Source organism: Lampetra fluviatilis, chromosome 48 (genome assembly GCF_964198595.1).
Source record: "Lampetra fluviatilis chromosome 48, kcLamFluv1.1, whole genome shotgun sequence".
NCBI lineage: Eukaryota > Metazoa > Chordata > Hyperoartia > Petromyzontiformes > Petromyzontidae > Lampetra > Lampetra fluviatilis.
In genome coordinates, this window is record NC_136322.1 from 3,345,347 (window position 1) to 3,360,726 (window position 15,380).

At 56.1% G+C, this 15,380-nt stretch overlaps 4 protein-coding genes across 4 annotated transcripts; all 4 read right to left on the reverse strand.

Annotated features, from left to right (window-relative positions):
• Positions 1-9,415: 9,415 nt before the first annotated feature.
• On the reverse strand, positions 9,416-9,853 carry LOC144948167 (histone H2A). Its single transcript, XM_078877598.1, has one exon. It carries the CDS (start codon positions 9,794-9,796, stop codon positions 9,416-9,418), a length of 381 nt encoding a protein of 126 aa, XP_078733724.1. The 5' UTR covers positions 9,797-9,853.
• Positions 9,854-10,690: 837 nt separating this feature from the next.
• On the reverse strand, positions 10,691-11,101 carry LOC144948029 (histone H3). Its single transcript, XM_078877457.1, has one exon. It carries the CDS (start codon positions 11,099-11,101, stop codon positions 10,691-10,693), a length of 411 nt encoding a protein of 136 aa, XP_078733583.1.
• An 843-nt stretch (positions 11,102-11,944) lies between these two features.
• On the reverse strand, positions 11,945-13,121 carry LOC144948030 (histone H2B type 3-B-like). The gene is made up of 2 exons (XM_078877458.1): positions 13,111-13,121; positions 11,945-12,365 (listed from the first exon to the last, which is right to left on the reverse strand). The coding sequence occupies exons 1-2, from the start codon at positions 13,119-13,121 to the stop codon at positions 11,945-11,947; spliced, it is 432 nt and encodes a 143-aa protein (XP_078733584.1).
• A 98-nt stretch (positions 13,122-13,219) lies between these two features.
• Positions 13,220-13,531, reverse strand: LOC144948031 (histone H4). The gene has a single exon (XM_078877459.1). The coding sequence runs from the start codon at positions 13,529-13,531 to the stop codon at positions 13,220-13,222; it is 312 nt and encodes a 103-aa protein (XP_078733585.1).
• Positions 13,532-15,380: the final 1,849 nt, after the last annotated feature.

Here is a 15,380-nt window from a genome sequence, read left to right on the forward strand (position 1 = left end):
ACACACGCATACAGCTCCACACGCGATACCCACTCCTGCGCCGCTCTGCGCCGCGCTGGCCGCCCACGTTACGATCGCGCACCTTGGGCACGCCGATTACGCACGCCGAGAGCTTACGCAAGTAACGAGCGCACGCAAGCGGGGCACACGCCGACACGACGACTCGTCCCCTCCCCCACTCGCGCGTGCACGTCAACACAAATATCGTACAAGGACGATTCTCCTCTCACACGGCTGCGTAGTCACGCCAACACACCAAAAGTGCTCTCCCCGGGCGTTAACGCACACACCTCCGTACCCGCACAATCGTACCGAGACCACGGCCTTTATGCGTACAACGACCACACACTCGCGAATGCAGTGCACGCTAATACCACGTTCCAAAAACACCCAACAACACGGTTTTGTTACTACGCTCGAGATTTTATTAGCCCTTGCTAACCAACCGAGCCACTCGTGTGTGTGTGCGGGACAGCAAGGCGCTTCTAACCCACACTCTGGTGCCGTGTAGCCCTATTCTATGCTGCGCTCTCTGCTAAACCGCTTTCCTACTCGTCCTTACCCCGAACTAACCCTCTCCTACGGATCCTACCCTCCGCTCTGAGGTGTTGTAAGGCGCGCAACACGATACCGTCTGTAGTCCTTGGTGACCTTGCGGCGCTCAGATCGTCCTGCAGACAATCTAGCGGCTCGCCCGATGACTCCTTCGTCGCTGACCCCGTGTCCAAACTCCAGAAGAAGAGAGTTCCCTACTGCCCCTGCGTTTTCTTTTAAACTATTCACATCAAAGGCTAGGCGCCCCCGTCCCGACCGCCTTGGTCTCTCGACCAATCCTGAGCCTAGGATTTCCCGCTCTTTTGCGATCCCGCCGGCCTTTGAACTTTCGACCAATCAGTCGTCCCGGGTCCTGATCCCAGCTATCTGCCTTGCTGACCCGTGTTTGTGTTTGTATGCGTTTCTAACTGCGGGGCTCTCTGAGCTCGCCGTGGTCGTGCGATCTCAAATCCGCCCACGGCGCCGCAGTGTTACTTGGCCTGGGAAGGGTCCTGTCCAATTCCCTGGCCCTGAGAAACCGTGGGGTAACCCCCCTAGGGGGCCCTCGGGTGAAAACTCAGGGTAGGTGACCCGACCACGAGGCCCTACGTGGGTGCGGGTGCGTGTTTATGTGGGGGGGGTGATGGGGGGCAGTGCGGCGGTGGAAGCCGGGCGGCTCCCTGGCTCGGCCGAGCGGCCCCGTCGCTGTGGCACCACATAGCCCCCCGGGGTGCCAGTCCCCGTCCCGGGTTGACTGGAGCACCTCGCCTGGGTTGCCCCCACGAGGTATCGCCGCGGGGTCCGCGGGATTCGCCCGGCCCTTGTGGCTGGCCTCGGGGGTGGCGGCTCCGTCTCCTGGGGCTCCGGCGGTGGTCTCCTCCTCCATTCCAACGGCTCCCCTCGGTCTCTGGCACCTGCGGGCTGGGGAACAAACTCAGAGGCGGTGGGGTTTAAGGGTCGCCGTCCTCGTCGCCCCCGGCCCCGCCCGGGGCCCCTCGGAGCCCGGGGCTCCGTGGGGCCCATATACTGCGCGAGGCCCCCGGGCACGGGGGGTAGGGGGACCCCGGGGTTTCGGGGTACTTGGACGGCGGGGCTCCCCCCCTCGGGGGCTGCTCGCCACGGCTTCAGTCGGCGGATGTTGATCACCATCTCCCGGCCCCTCTCTCCTCCCTGAATCAGCACCGTCCATGGTGAGATCTGCCGTCTCACAATCCAGGGTCCTCGCCAGTAGGTGGTCAGCTTCCCCACCTGTCCGGCACCGACGCGGGGAGTGTACAGCCACACCTCGGAGCCCGCAGTGTAGAAGGGGGGCTCCATACGGGGTCGGGCGCCCTGCTCTTGCCGCTGGTGCGCGGCCTCTCCGTGCGGGTAGGCTCGGCCCCTGGCCCCTCGCAGGGTCTCCAGCAAGTGCTCCACGGGGTGGCTCCCTTCCTCCCGTTGCGGCGGAGGGACACCGAACAGCAGATCTGCGGGCAGGCGAGACTCGCGACCAAACATCATTAGGAACGGGGTCTGTCCTGTAGATGTGTGAACGGCGGTGGTGTAGGCGAACAGGGCATAGGGGAGGTGTTCGTCCCAGTCCTGTTGATTCGCGGCCGCCATGCGTTTAAGCTTCCCGGCCAGAGTCTGGTTCATCCTCTCTACCATCCCGTTCGCCTGGGGGTGATATGCCGTGGTTCGGTCCTTCTGGATCCCGAACTCTCGGCACAGCGCCTGGAATAGTTCGGCCTCGAATTCACTACCCTGGTCGGTAATGACTCGTTCGGGGATCCCGCACTTAAGTACGTAGTTTTCCACGAAGGCCCGGGCCACTACGAGGGCTGTTTTATCCGGGATAGCCACCGCCACGGGGTAGCGGGTGAAGTACTCCACCGCTACAAGAATATATCGGTTGCCCCGGTGGGATCGTGGAAAGGGCCCTTGCAGGTCGATTCCGACCAACTGATTCGTCCGACTGACTCGGAACGGCCTCAGGGGTACCTGGTACCTCGCCGGCTTTTGCCCACACTGCTGACAGGCCCGGCAGCCCTGCACCCAGGCGGCCACATCTTGCGCCAATTTAGGCCAGAGATACTGGCGACGCAGAGTCTCCCGGGTGCGCCGTTCCCCATCATGGCCCCCGAGCGGGTGGTCGTGTACCAGTCGTAGCAGCTGGGGTCGCACCTGGGCAGGAACACAGATACACCCCGGCTGGCCGGCCTCGGTTAACTCCCGTACCACTCCGTTCTGTACACACAACCGGGCATACAAACCGCTCCAGGGTCCTGGTAGGGCGCTCTTTTCCTCCCGCAGTGCCGCCTCCACTGCCGCCAGATCCGGATCTCGCTGCTGGGTCTGTCTCAGCTGCTCGTCGTTTAGGCCCGGGAAGGCACAGCCGACGTCCTCCTGGGTCCGTCCGATCGGGTCCCGAGCCGCGGGTCCCGCGCTTGCCGGGCGGTCGACGGGATCCTCAGTGCCACCTGCGAGGGTCTCTGTGGCGCACACTGCACTCTCTCTCGGGGGGGGGAGTTTAGTTTCCGCGCGCTCCTTGGGTTCTGCTGCCTGGCGGCAGCGTCCCCCCGTGAAGCACGGGCAGGCGTCTCCCTCCCTCGTCTCAGCGCGCACCGCGGGCCGTCTTGACAAGGCGTCCGCGTTCGCGTGTGTCCGCCCCGCTCGGTACTCGATCTGCAGGTTGTACTCCTGCAGCTGCGCCAGCCATCGAGCCATCTGCCCCCGCGGTTCCTTGAATGTAAGGAGGAACTGCAGTGCATAATGATCGGTGCGCACACGACATTTCCTGCCGTACAAGTACGGTCGGAACTGTTTACACGCGAAAATTACAGCATACAGTTCCTGACGGGTTACACAATAGTTCAGTTCGGCCCCGCTCAGGGTCCGACTGGCGTACGCGATGACCCGCTCCGTCCCACCCTGCACTTGCGACAGCACCGCGCCCAGCCCACTGCTGCAGGCGTCAGTGTCCAAAATAAAATCGGTGGTGAAATCTGGGAAAGCCAAGGTGGGGGTGTGGGTGAGGTGGTCTTTGAGTGTGGTGAAAGCCGTCTGGCAGGCCTCCGACCACTGATAGGGGTTCTTAGGGGAGGTGAGTTGGGTGAGGGGGCGTGCAATCTCACTGAATCCCTTTACAAACCGACGGTAATAGGTGGCGAGTCCCAAGAATGACCTGATCTCCGTCAGGTTCCTCGGCCGCGGCCAATCCACTACGGTACGCACCTTCTCGGGATCGGTGCTCACCCCTGCCTCGCTGACTCGGTGTCCGAGGTACCCCACCTCGCGTTGCGCAATGTAACACTTACGTGGCTTGAGCTTGAGATGGGCTGCTCGCAGTCGCTGGAATACTTCCCGCAGCCTGGACCAGTGTTCGGACAGCGACCTACTGAACACTATTACGTCGTCCAGGTAAATCAGGCACTGTTCCCACTGCAAGCCCCGCATCACCAACTCCATCAACCGCTGGAACGTCGCGGGCGCGTTAGTGAGTCCGAACGGCAACACTCGAAACTCAAACAGGCCCATCGGGGTGGTGAATGCTGTTTTTGGCCGATCCTCCTCCGTCATCTCCACCTGCCAGTAACCGGACGCCAGATCGAGGGTGGAAAAATACCGCGCTCCTGCGAGACTGTCGAAGGTGTCGTCGATGCGTGGGATGGGAAAAGCGTCGCCGAGGGTGACTGCGTTCAATTTTCGGTAATCAACGCAGAACCGAGTCGATCCGTCCTTTTTCGTTACCAGTACCACCGGGGCAGACCAAGGGCTCGCGGAGGGCTGGATTATGTTATCGCGTAGCATATCCGTGACTGCCTCTTTGATCTGGGTCCGTTCAGGCGCGCCCACTCGGTATGCGGGGAGTTTGATGGGTCGGGCTGCACCTGTGTCAATTTGGTGCTTGACCAGGTCGGTCCGGCCCACGTCCGAATCGTGCTCACTGAACACGTCGGCGTACTCCCGCAATAACCCGCGCAGCTGATCGGCCTCCCCCTTAGGTAAGGCTGCCCAAGGCACATGTAGCGCATCCTGCAGGGGAACAATCTCGGCTCGGGGGGTCGGGCCGACTCGCCAGGCCAGATCCTGGCTGTCCTCGGGGCGGCCAGGGTCCTCCGCCCAGAGTGCGAACACCGAGTCGTTCGAGTGGCGAGCGTGCAGGGGGTGTACGGTGGCTACCGGGGTGCGTCGTCGTATCATTGCCGGGGTACTGTGTGGGTTAAACACACGTATAAACAGCCGGCCCCCATCTGCGTTTACCAGTGTGGCTGAACCTACCACCCCGTATCGCGATGCCAACTCCGGGTGAGGAGTCAGCATTACCTCGTCCGATGGTCGGTGGGTTGGGTCGGTGGAGAGGGTTGCCACTGGCACCAGCATCTCGGCGAGAGGCCCGATGGTGACGGCCGACACCAGCGTAGCGGCCACGGGTGTGAAGCGTGGGCGATTCGGCTCCTGTCCTAGGAACGGAATCCGCTCCCCGCTGCCCTCCACCGTAGCGCATCGTTGCCGGGGCTGTACGTTAAGTCCCAACTTTTCCAGGAGGTCCGTTCCTGCAATGCACTCGTGGCACAACACACTCGAAACGTAGAATTCCTGTGTGCACACCTGGTTTCCTAGACGGACCTCGAGGGAGACCTTCCCCAGCAACCCCATCCCGGCTCCGCTTGCCGTGTGCAGCGCGCGATCCGGGGCCTGCAGGCAGCCCACGTCCACCCCGAGCATGCTGCAGTGCGCGGCGCTCATGAGAGAGGCCACGGCGCCCGTGTCCAACAGGATCCGGGTGCGCTGCCCGTTCACCTGGCCTTCCACCAGCGACGTGGCTCCCGTTATCCCTGCCACCAGCTCCCGCAGCCAATCGCCCGAGGTCCATGCGCCCTTGGGTGTTGTCGTTGTAACCTGTTTATGGATCACTCGCTCGCCATTATTATTACAGCTGGTTTGGGTCGGGTCTACGTCGATTTCATCCCCTGGTGGTCCCCTCTCTAGGGGGGGCTTAGTGTTTGACCTATGCGTCGGCCTCGCACGGGCGCGCTGAGGGCAGTCCCTCATGAGATGCCCTCGACGGTCGCACACATAACACGTCCTGGGAGGAGTGGCGGCTCTGTGGCGAACTTTCTGCCCACTCCCTCCTCCCCCCGTGCGCTGTTGCTCATACTCTGCTTCTAGTCGGGCTATCCTCCCAGTTAATCCTCCTACCTCGGCCTGGACCGTCTCTACCATTGTCTCCAGCGCAGTCATGTGTGCCCGTACTTGGGTTACCTTGTTGTCTACTTGGGTTACCCTGTCACCTACCTGGGTTACCCTGTCACCTACCTGGGTTACCTGGCCGGAGACATCCTTTATACCCGTTTGTATACCGGCAACCCATCCCGGGGTTGTCTCGCGGGACACTGGAGGTTCTCTTTCCCGGCCCCTTACCGTCCTCGCGAGCTCCTGTTCCTCCTCCTCGTCTTCCGAGAGCAGGCTCGCAATGGCGCGCTCTCGTCCCAGCCCCCGGAGCTGCGCGCGTTCGCTGTGAATTCTTTCACACTTACGTGCGCGCTCGACAAGGGTGTTAAAGGGAAGACGTGGGCAGCTCATGTCTGGCTGCCACCACGCCGTGCGAGACAGGTACCGCTGGATTTTCTCGGCAGCCAGTTCCTCAATAACCTCAGTTGCGTACCCCGGGCGTGCGATCTTTGTTAACTCGCGCACATCCTCGGCGTAATCACGGAGATCTTCGCCAGGTTGGCGACGGCGCGCCTCTAAGGCCGATTTTGCTTCCTCCTCGTCACGCGTGCCAAAACGCTGATCGAGTCGGCGCATCAGCTCCTCTAGCTGTGTCTGTGCGCTCGCGGGTAACGCTTCTACAAAATCGGCTGCCCGCCCATCAAGATTCATATTAAGTTGACGTACTGCCTGCACGTCCGTCCATCCATTGATTTCCTTAGCCCCTAAGAGATTGCGGGCGAATGCCTTCCACGAAGGGGCCCCCCTGCCGGTAAATATTAGTCTTATTTTAGCGTGAGGTAACGCGGGGGTCCGTACCGCTTCTGACACCAATTTGTGGGGGTCGCTAGCCCCCGAGATCCCTCCCTCGATAATACTAACGGCCGGACTAACATCATCAATCGCCCCCCCGCTGCTAAGCGAACCGCCGCTAGGCTCCTCACCCAGGGTGTGGGAGCCGTCACCCGAGGGTTCCCCTCCACCGCGGGTCCGCGTAGCAGGCATGGATAACCACGCACGCGCACACCCACACACAGCTCTGCACGGCACTCACCCAACCCTGACCACTCACGTTAGGATCGCGCACCTGTGTTACACACGTCGTGAACGTGCGCGCACACACGCATACAGCTCCACACGCGATACCCACTCCTGCGCCGCTCTGCGCCGCGCTGGCCGCCCACGTTACGATCGCGCACCTTGGGCACGCCGATTACGCACGCCGAGAGCTTACGCAAGTAACGAGCGCACGCAAGCGGGGCACACGCCGACACGACGACTCGTCCCCTCCCCCACTCGCGCGTGCACGTCAACACAAATATCGTACAAGGACGATTCTCCTCTCACACGGCTGCGTAGTCACGCCAACACACCAAAAGTGCTCTCCCCGGGCGTTAACGCACACACCTCCGTACCCGCACAATCGTACCGAGACCACGGCCTTTATGCGTACAACGACCACACACTCGCGAATGCAGTGCACGCTAATACCACGTTCCAAAAACACCCAACAACACGGTTTTGTTACTACGCTCGAGATTTTATTAGCCCTTGCTAACCAACCGAGCCACTCGTGTGTGTGTGCGGGACAGCAAGGCGCTTCTAACCCACACTCTGGTGCCGTGTAGCCCTATTCTATGCTGCGCTCTCTGCTAAACCGCTTTCCTACTCGTCCTTACCCCGAACTAACCCTCTCCTACGGATCCTACCCTCCGCTCTGAGGTGTTGTAAGGCGCGCAACACGATACCGTCTGTAGTCCTTGGTGACCTTGCGGCGCTCAGATCGTCCTGCAGACAATCTAGCGGCTCGCCCGATGACTCCTTCGTCGCTGACCCCGTGTCCAAACTCCAGAAGAAGAGAGTTCCCTACTGCCCCTGCGTTTTCTTTTAAACTATTCACATCAAAGGCTAGGCGCCCCCGTCCCGACCGCCTTGGTCTCTCGACCAATCCTGAGCCTAGGATTTCCCGCTCTTTTGCGATCCCGCCGGCCTTTGAACTTTCGACCAATCAGTCGTCCCGGGTCCTGATCCCAGCTATCTGCCTTGCTGACCCGTGTTTGTGTTTGTATGCGTTTCTAACTGCGGGGCTCTCTGAGCTCGCCGTGGTCGTGCGATCTCAAATCCGCCCACGGCGCCGCAGTGTTACTTGGCCTGGGAAGGGTCCTGTCCAATTCCCTGGCCCTGAGAAACCGTGGGGTAACCCCCCTAGGGGGCCCTCGGGTGAAAACTCAGGGTAGGTGACCCGACCACGAGGCCCTACGTGGGTGCGGGTGCGTGTTTATGTGGGGGGGGTGATGGGGGGCAGTGCGGCGGTGGAAGCCGGGCGGCTCCCTGGCTCGGCCGAGCGGCCCCGTCGCTGTGGCACCACACAATAAGTAACACGTATTTACTGCACTAAGTAACACGAATGAGTAATCATTGGAAAGATGTTATTAACCATGTAAAAAATATTTAACTACACATATTTGTACCATCTTATTTGACAAGTAATATTATACTTTACCGAGTGTTGACATCCCCAGCGTTTACCAGTACTTTTTTGCTTACTATCAGCTAACACCGGCCACAACCCTGAGCTGATGTGCTCATTTGATCCCTTTTCTGACCGCTCAAAAAGAGCGAGTTTTATTCTTTAATAAACACGATTCTTTCTTCCAATAGGCATCCCAATTTATTCTAAACCATGTTCCATGATTGATGCAATGTTGGAATGCTGCTCAAATACCGTTCCTAAATTAGACATAAAGGGTATCTGGAATGAGCAGAGCATTCGTTTAATTGCGAGCAATTTGGGACGAGGGCAACTCGACGACGGTGTCCTTATTAAACAGGACCCTGCGGGGTGGGCTGGTAGGAACGAATAACCAAATAATATAAACATAATGTATTATTACACTTGTTAAGCCAGGAAAGCCCCACTGAGTCAAAAGGTTTTTGTAGGGTCCTGCCAAGTGTTTGCAGTAGGGGGCGATGTTGCTACACCTAATCGGACGATACGAAGGGAGAGATTGAGGCCTAGTTCTAGGCTTTAGGCCTAGCTGTATGCTTTAGGGCGCTGTGAGTTAATTTTTAATTTAAATGATTTAATGATTCATGTAAAAGCTTTAAATTTAAATGTTTCTATTTAAAAACATGAGGGAATGTAACATTGTTAAACATAACTCCCTTTCACACACGCGGGGGTACGACACGAATGGAGAGTTTCAGGCCTAGTTCTAGGCTTTAGGCCTAGCTGTAGGCTTTAGGGCGCTGTGAGTTTTTTTTTAATTTCAAAGTTTTAATTAAAAGCTATCTCAGGGAATTATTAGGGCGCTGTTAGTTGTTTTATTTAATTTCAAAGTTTTAATTAAAAGCTATCTCAGGGAATTATTAGGGAATGTTACACGTGTTTAGCCAGGAAAGCCTCATTAATTTAAATGTTTTAATTAAAAGCTGAGGGAATTATAAGGGAATGTTACACTTGTTTAGCCAGGATAGCGTCACTGAGTCAAGGTTTTCGTAGGGTCATGCCAAATGTTTGCAGTAGGGGGCGATGTTGACGGACGGACACATTAATCTATTGGTGGTCTGGTCCACTTCGTTCCTACCAGTATAACAAAACTCCTGTGTACGACTGTCCGAGCTCTTTGCAAGTAAGTGGGTGGCTCTGAAAAGAGCCGTTGTTGTGGTGGTAGAGGCGGCGGCGCGTTCACTTCTTTGCCTGAGAGGTCTTCTTGGGCAGCAGCACGGCCTGGATGTTGGGCAGCACACCGCCCTGGGCGATAGTCACGCCGCCCATGAGCTTGTTGAGCTCCTCGTCGTTTCGCACGGCGAGCTGCAGGTGTCGGGGGATGATCCTCGTCTTCTTGTTGTCGCGGGCGGCATTGCCAGCCAGCTCGAGGATCTCGGCAGAAAGGTACTCGAGCACGGCGGCCAGGTAGACGGGTGCTCCAGCGCCGACCCGCTGGGCGTAATTGCCCTTGCGGAGCAGCCTGTGAACGCGACCCACGGGGAACTGCAGGCCGGCGCGGGAAGAGCGGGACTTTGCCTTGGCGCGAGACTTGCCACCGGTCTTGCCGCGTCCAGACATTGTTAAGCGACCTAGGATGCAAAAAGCACTGGAGACAAAGTACGAACGATTTGTGACGTTAACACGCACCACCGGAGCGGCTTTTATAGCGGAGACGAGGATCGTAGAGCGCGCCGCTGCTGATTGGCTCCTCTCGGTCGAGTCCCGCCCTCTCCTTGAGCCACCAATGAAAAGCCGGGACGCGAGGATTCGATGTTGACTTTAATTATTTGTATCCATATATATTTTAATGCGGGCACGCATCTTATGAATGAAACAATGCGATACACGTACTTAATAGGTTCAAGTTTTAAGCATGATAGAGTTAATTAATGGGCACGTGCTGGCAAGTCAAACTTATAAGCGGATTCCGCAAATATCAATGTATTATTGATTATAATAATCATTTTGAGGGACCGCATTGGTTATAAGAAATCATTGTGATAGCCTTGAGCTCGTGATTGATCGCCCACGTGCCTATACGGTGTATATATATTTTCCTTTAACCGCCTGTTCGGGCAATGCCTAAAAATATATGTGCGTGAATAATTCAATCTCTTAGTTTGCAAAATGTGAACTTCTTATCAGCTCGGGCTTGAAACAACATAAACCAATATCTTTGGGTTTAATAGTTAATATATTTCACCAAAATAACCCTTTTGTTAAACATTATGTAAGCATGGTTTCACAACGCTTATATACGACACCAACGTGTGATGTTGAAAAATATGAGCGGCGGGGTATAGAAAATGAACTTCATTGTCGCTTACGCCTGACGACTCGTGAGAGCCGTGACCAGCAAACGAAGGTTTCCGGCACCCGAACTTTGAAGAACACACATGGAAGCGTTTTCATGAGTAAGTGGTGGCTCTGAAAAGAGCCTTTGTGTTGTGCTTTGAGGGCCGAGCTGGGCGTTCAAGCGCGCTCGCCACGAATGCGGCGGGCGAGCTGAATGTCCTTGGGCATGATGGTGACGCGCTTGGCGTGGATGGCGCACAGGTTGGTGTCCTCGAAGAGCGCGACAAGGTACGCTTCGCTGGCCTCCTGCAGAGCCATGACAGCGGAGCTCTGGAAGCGCAGGTCGGTCTTGAAGTCCTGCGCGATCTCCCTGACGAGGCGCTGGAAGGGCAGTTTGCGGATGAGCAGCTCGGTGGACTTCTGGTAGCGGCGGATCTCGCGCAGAGCGACGGTGCCGGGCCTGTAGCGGTGAGGCTTCTTGACGCCGCCCGTGGCCGGAGCGCTCTTTCGGGCCGCCTTGGTGGCGAGTTGCTTGCGGGGGGCCTTGCCGCCCGTGGACTTGCGAGCCGTCTGCTTGGTGCGAGCCATGGCTTGGTGAGGGCAAAGATTCTCACAGGCGGGGAGAAGGCGGCTTATGTAGCCCAGAGCGCGCGCTCACTGGTCAGCGGAGTCGTGACGTGCGAAGAAGGGGAGCGTGCTGATTGGTTGGCAGCGTGCAATGATCTCGAGTCGTCAACTCTTCTTAATCAACAAAATGTTCACAGTTTGGATCATTTCAGAATGCCGCATCACGATGCAGTAGTACCCTTTGAGCGCCGTCGATGTCTTTAACGGATGTTATTTTCTCAAGCAAACACCTTTCCGAAAACAACTTTACAGTGCTCTGCATGATCTAAATAAAGTGTTAAGAAACTGCACTTCATTGGAAACAGTAATACGTAAAAATGTCGGAAAGAGGTGATCACAGGAATAGATATATATTCTCTTGGCATTGAGATGATGATCAATTATACTGCACGAGTCATCCATGCTAGGCGCTTACTTTTACATATATGTACACGTGCAAAATGTTAGTTCCTGCCCGAAAATACAACCACGAATTAAATATATTGCATTGCAAGGTTTTGGCGCCAAACATCCAATGTAATATCTGAATGGGCTGCAGATGAAATCAATGGACAAACAAGTCCAAGAAATGCCTGCTGGTAAATATGATGTGCCATGAATATTGTTATCGCTTTTATTCACGTGGAAACATGTTAAAATGCGTTCGATCTCTCCACTTCACTCAATGAGCGAACAATGTCCCCGCGTGAACCGGGGCTTTGTTGGAAGTTTCGTTTTGTACTCCTGCTAGGACTGGTACAAGCAGGTTCGGAGAGGTGGGTGGCTCTGAAAAGAGCCTTTGTAATTAATGGTGGAGTCGAGGCTTCACTTGGAGCTTGTGTACTTGGTGACGGCCTTGGTGCCCTCCGACACGGCGTGCTTGGCCAGCTCGCCGGGGAGCAGCAGTCGCACTGCGGTCTGGATCTCCCGAGAAGTGATGGTGGAGCGCTTGTTGTAGTGCGCCAGGCGGGACGCCTCGGAAGCGATGCGCTCGAAGATGTCGTTGACGAACGAGTTCATGATGCTCATTGCCTTGGACGAGATGCCGGTATCGGGGTGCACCTGCTTCATCACCTTGTAGATGTAAATGGCGTAGCTCTCCTTCCTGCGGTGGCGTCGCTTCTTGCCATCCTTGCGCGTTGCCTTGGTCACAGCCTTCTTGGAGCCCTTCTTGGGAGCAGGAACCTTGGCCGGCCCAGCGCTCTTTGATGCGGGAGGATCGGGCATGTCGACGCGTTGTAGGCAGCTTCAGGTCAGAACAGACGGGAAGCGAATGTGGATGTCGGTCGGGCGATGAGCTCCTTTTATAGGAGGCGAGATGCAAATCAGAGGATCGTAGTGCGCGGCGCTGCTGAGTGGCTCTTTTAGTACCATCCCTCTCCATCAGCCTCCAATGAGAAACGCGGACGCGATGCTCACTTTAATATCGTTTTTACTGCAAAAAGGACTTGTGAATATAACACAATGTAATGTCCAAACATGTATATTAGTGAATTGCAGCCATGGCCATTGCCTTTGTTTTAATAAGGATGACTGGAAAACCCAATACAGTATATTGTGTTTTGAGCGTGGGTTTTTTTGTTTCTTACGAGGGATTGTTTCACCACTCGTCTAATACGGCGCACGGGCGTTTTAAGAACGCAATTTGGAAAAATACAAGCGCTCGGTGGAGAAAAATAACTTCGCTGTTGTGCTGTACAGGTGGAGATTAGCATTCCGGCACGCTACGTCAATTAGGACGAGTGTGCTGTAAGATTGTGGCGCCAAATGCTCCACGTAATATCGGAATCGGCTGCAGCTGGAAATAATTAACGCAAAAATACCAGAAATGGGTACTGTATTAACGCGTTCAAGAATTACGCCTTGTTAAATGTGACGTGTCGTGAATATCATGATTTCTTTCATTCATGTGGAAGCAGATGAAGATTCGCCAACTCAACAAGCAAACGTCCACCACGCTCACGAGGAATTGGTGCGCAACAACCCAGGACATGTGCTCCATTTAGAAAGTGTTTGGCAACACTGGCGCAAGCAGTTTCGAAGAGGTGGGTGGCTCTGAAAAGAGCCTTTGGGTTGGCTTAGTGTGCGAGAGATGGGCGCTCAGCCTCCGAAGCCGTAGAGAGTGCGGCCCTGGCGCTTGAGGGCGTAGACCACGTCCATGGCGGTGACGGTCTTGCGCTTGGCGTGCTCCGTGTAGGTGACGGCGTCGCGGATGACGTTCTCAAGGAAGACCTTCAGGACGCCGCGGGTCTCCTCGTAGATGAGGCCCGAGATGCGCTTCACACCGCCGCGGCGAGCGAGGCGGCGGATGGCGGGCTTGGTGATGCCCTGGATGTTGTCGCGCAGCACCTTGCGATGGCGTTTTGCGCCTCCCTTGCCGAGCCCCTTACCGCCTTTACCGCGTCCAGACATTCCGACTACTTCTGACAAAGCTCGCGAGAGACTGCGCGCTCAGCTTGCAGCAGCAGCCGCCTTTATACCCGAAGCGTGGTGACGTCACCGACCACCCCTGCCCTCCGCGATGGCTCCGCCTTAAACCTTAGACCTTTAACCTCTGTGACGAAGAAAACCCTCCACCGTCGTCAATAACACTTCCTTGACATGTATAATATGCGACGTTTTGGGCAATGACCCTTCTTCGAAGCACTCTGTAATGATATTGGCACACCCGCAGCGAACGCGAGAGGAACGCGATCTGTTGCAAGATTGCACGTGGAGTGAATAATCGGTGTAAGGTCTTGTTTTCAAGTGAACAAGATGAACTAACTTTATAATCGTGTGAAGCTAAACGGCTTCCAACACAATAGTTGAGTGAACGTCACCAACTAGTTCTCCCAAAGTAAGAAAGACATTGCAAACAATGCGATATTTACGTATAGAACTTAATTTTAATAGAGAAGTTTAGATGGTGCACCGCAATGTTTACAAAACAAAGTGAAAAGGCGAGAACGAGCGAATGAAGGCAAATTGAGTAAAGCTGTCTGGAATCAATACCTTTTTAGACTAAATTCCATATTTGGCACCAGTAACATGATGACGGAATGAAGAGGTGCAACACATAATTCGGACGTCGCTGAGATTACTCTGCACTCCGTTCGAGTGAGGGAGCTGCCACCCGCCTCGCCTGTGTTTGTGATCCCTGCTTTCGGGCTCGATTACTCCCATCACATCAATGCTTAAAACACATCGAGTGGGTAAAATGTTATAGTTAATTTGGCGAATGTACGTAACTTATCCAATCTACACAAATCCTCACGATTGAACTGCACCAAGCGTCGAGCTCCTTGATCAGGGCCGAGGCAAGGCGAGCAACCATCGCCACGCCGTAAATGGGTTTGACTTACAGAATATGGCACGTGTGGTGCCACAGCGACGGGGCCGCTCGGCCGAGCCAGGGAGCCGCCCGGCTTCCACCGCCGCACTGCCCCCCATCACCCCCCCCACATAAACACGCACCCGCACCCACGTAGGGCCTCGTGGTCGGGTCACCTACCCTGAGTTTTCACCCGAGGGCCCCCTAGGGGGGTTACCCCACGGTTTCTCAGGGCCAGGGAATTGGACAGGACCCTTCCCAGGCCAAGTAACACTGCGGCGCCGTGGGCGGATTTGAGATCGCACGACCACGGCGAGCTCAGAGAGCCCCGCAGTTAGAAACGCATACAAACACAAACACGGGTCAGCAAGGCAGATAGCTGGGATCAGGAACCGGGACGACTGATTGGTAGAAAGTTCAAAGGCCGGCGGGATCGCAAAAGAGCGGGAAATCCTAGGCTCAGGATTGGTCGAGAGACCAAGGCGGTCGGGACGGGGGCGCCTAGCCTTTGATGTGAATAGTTTAAAAGAAAACGCAGGGGCAGTAGGGAACTCTCTTCTTCTGGAGTTTGGACACGGGGTCAGCGACGAAGGAGTCATCGGGCGAGCCGCTAGATTGTCTGCAGGACGATCTGAGCGCCGCAAGGTCACCAAGGACTACAGACGGTATCGTGTTGCGCGCCTTACAACACCTCAGAGCGGAGGGTAGGATCCGTAGGAGAGGGTTAGTTCGGGGTAAGGACGAGTAGGAAAGCGGTTTAGCAGAGAGCGCAGCATAGAATAGGGCTACACGGCACCAGAGTGTGGGTTAGAAGCGCCTTGCTGTCCCGCACACACACACGGGTGGCTCGGTTGGTTAGCAAGGGCTAATAAAATCTCGAGCGTAGTAACAAAACCGTGTTGTTGGGTGTTTTTGGAACGTGGTATTAGCGTGCACTGCATTCGCGAG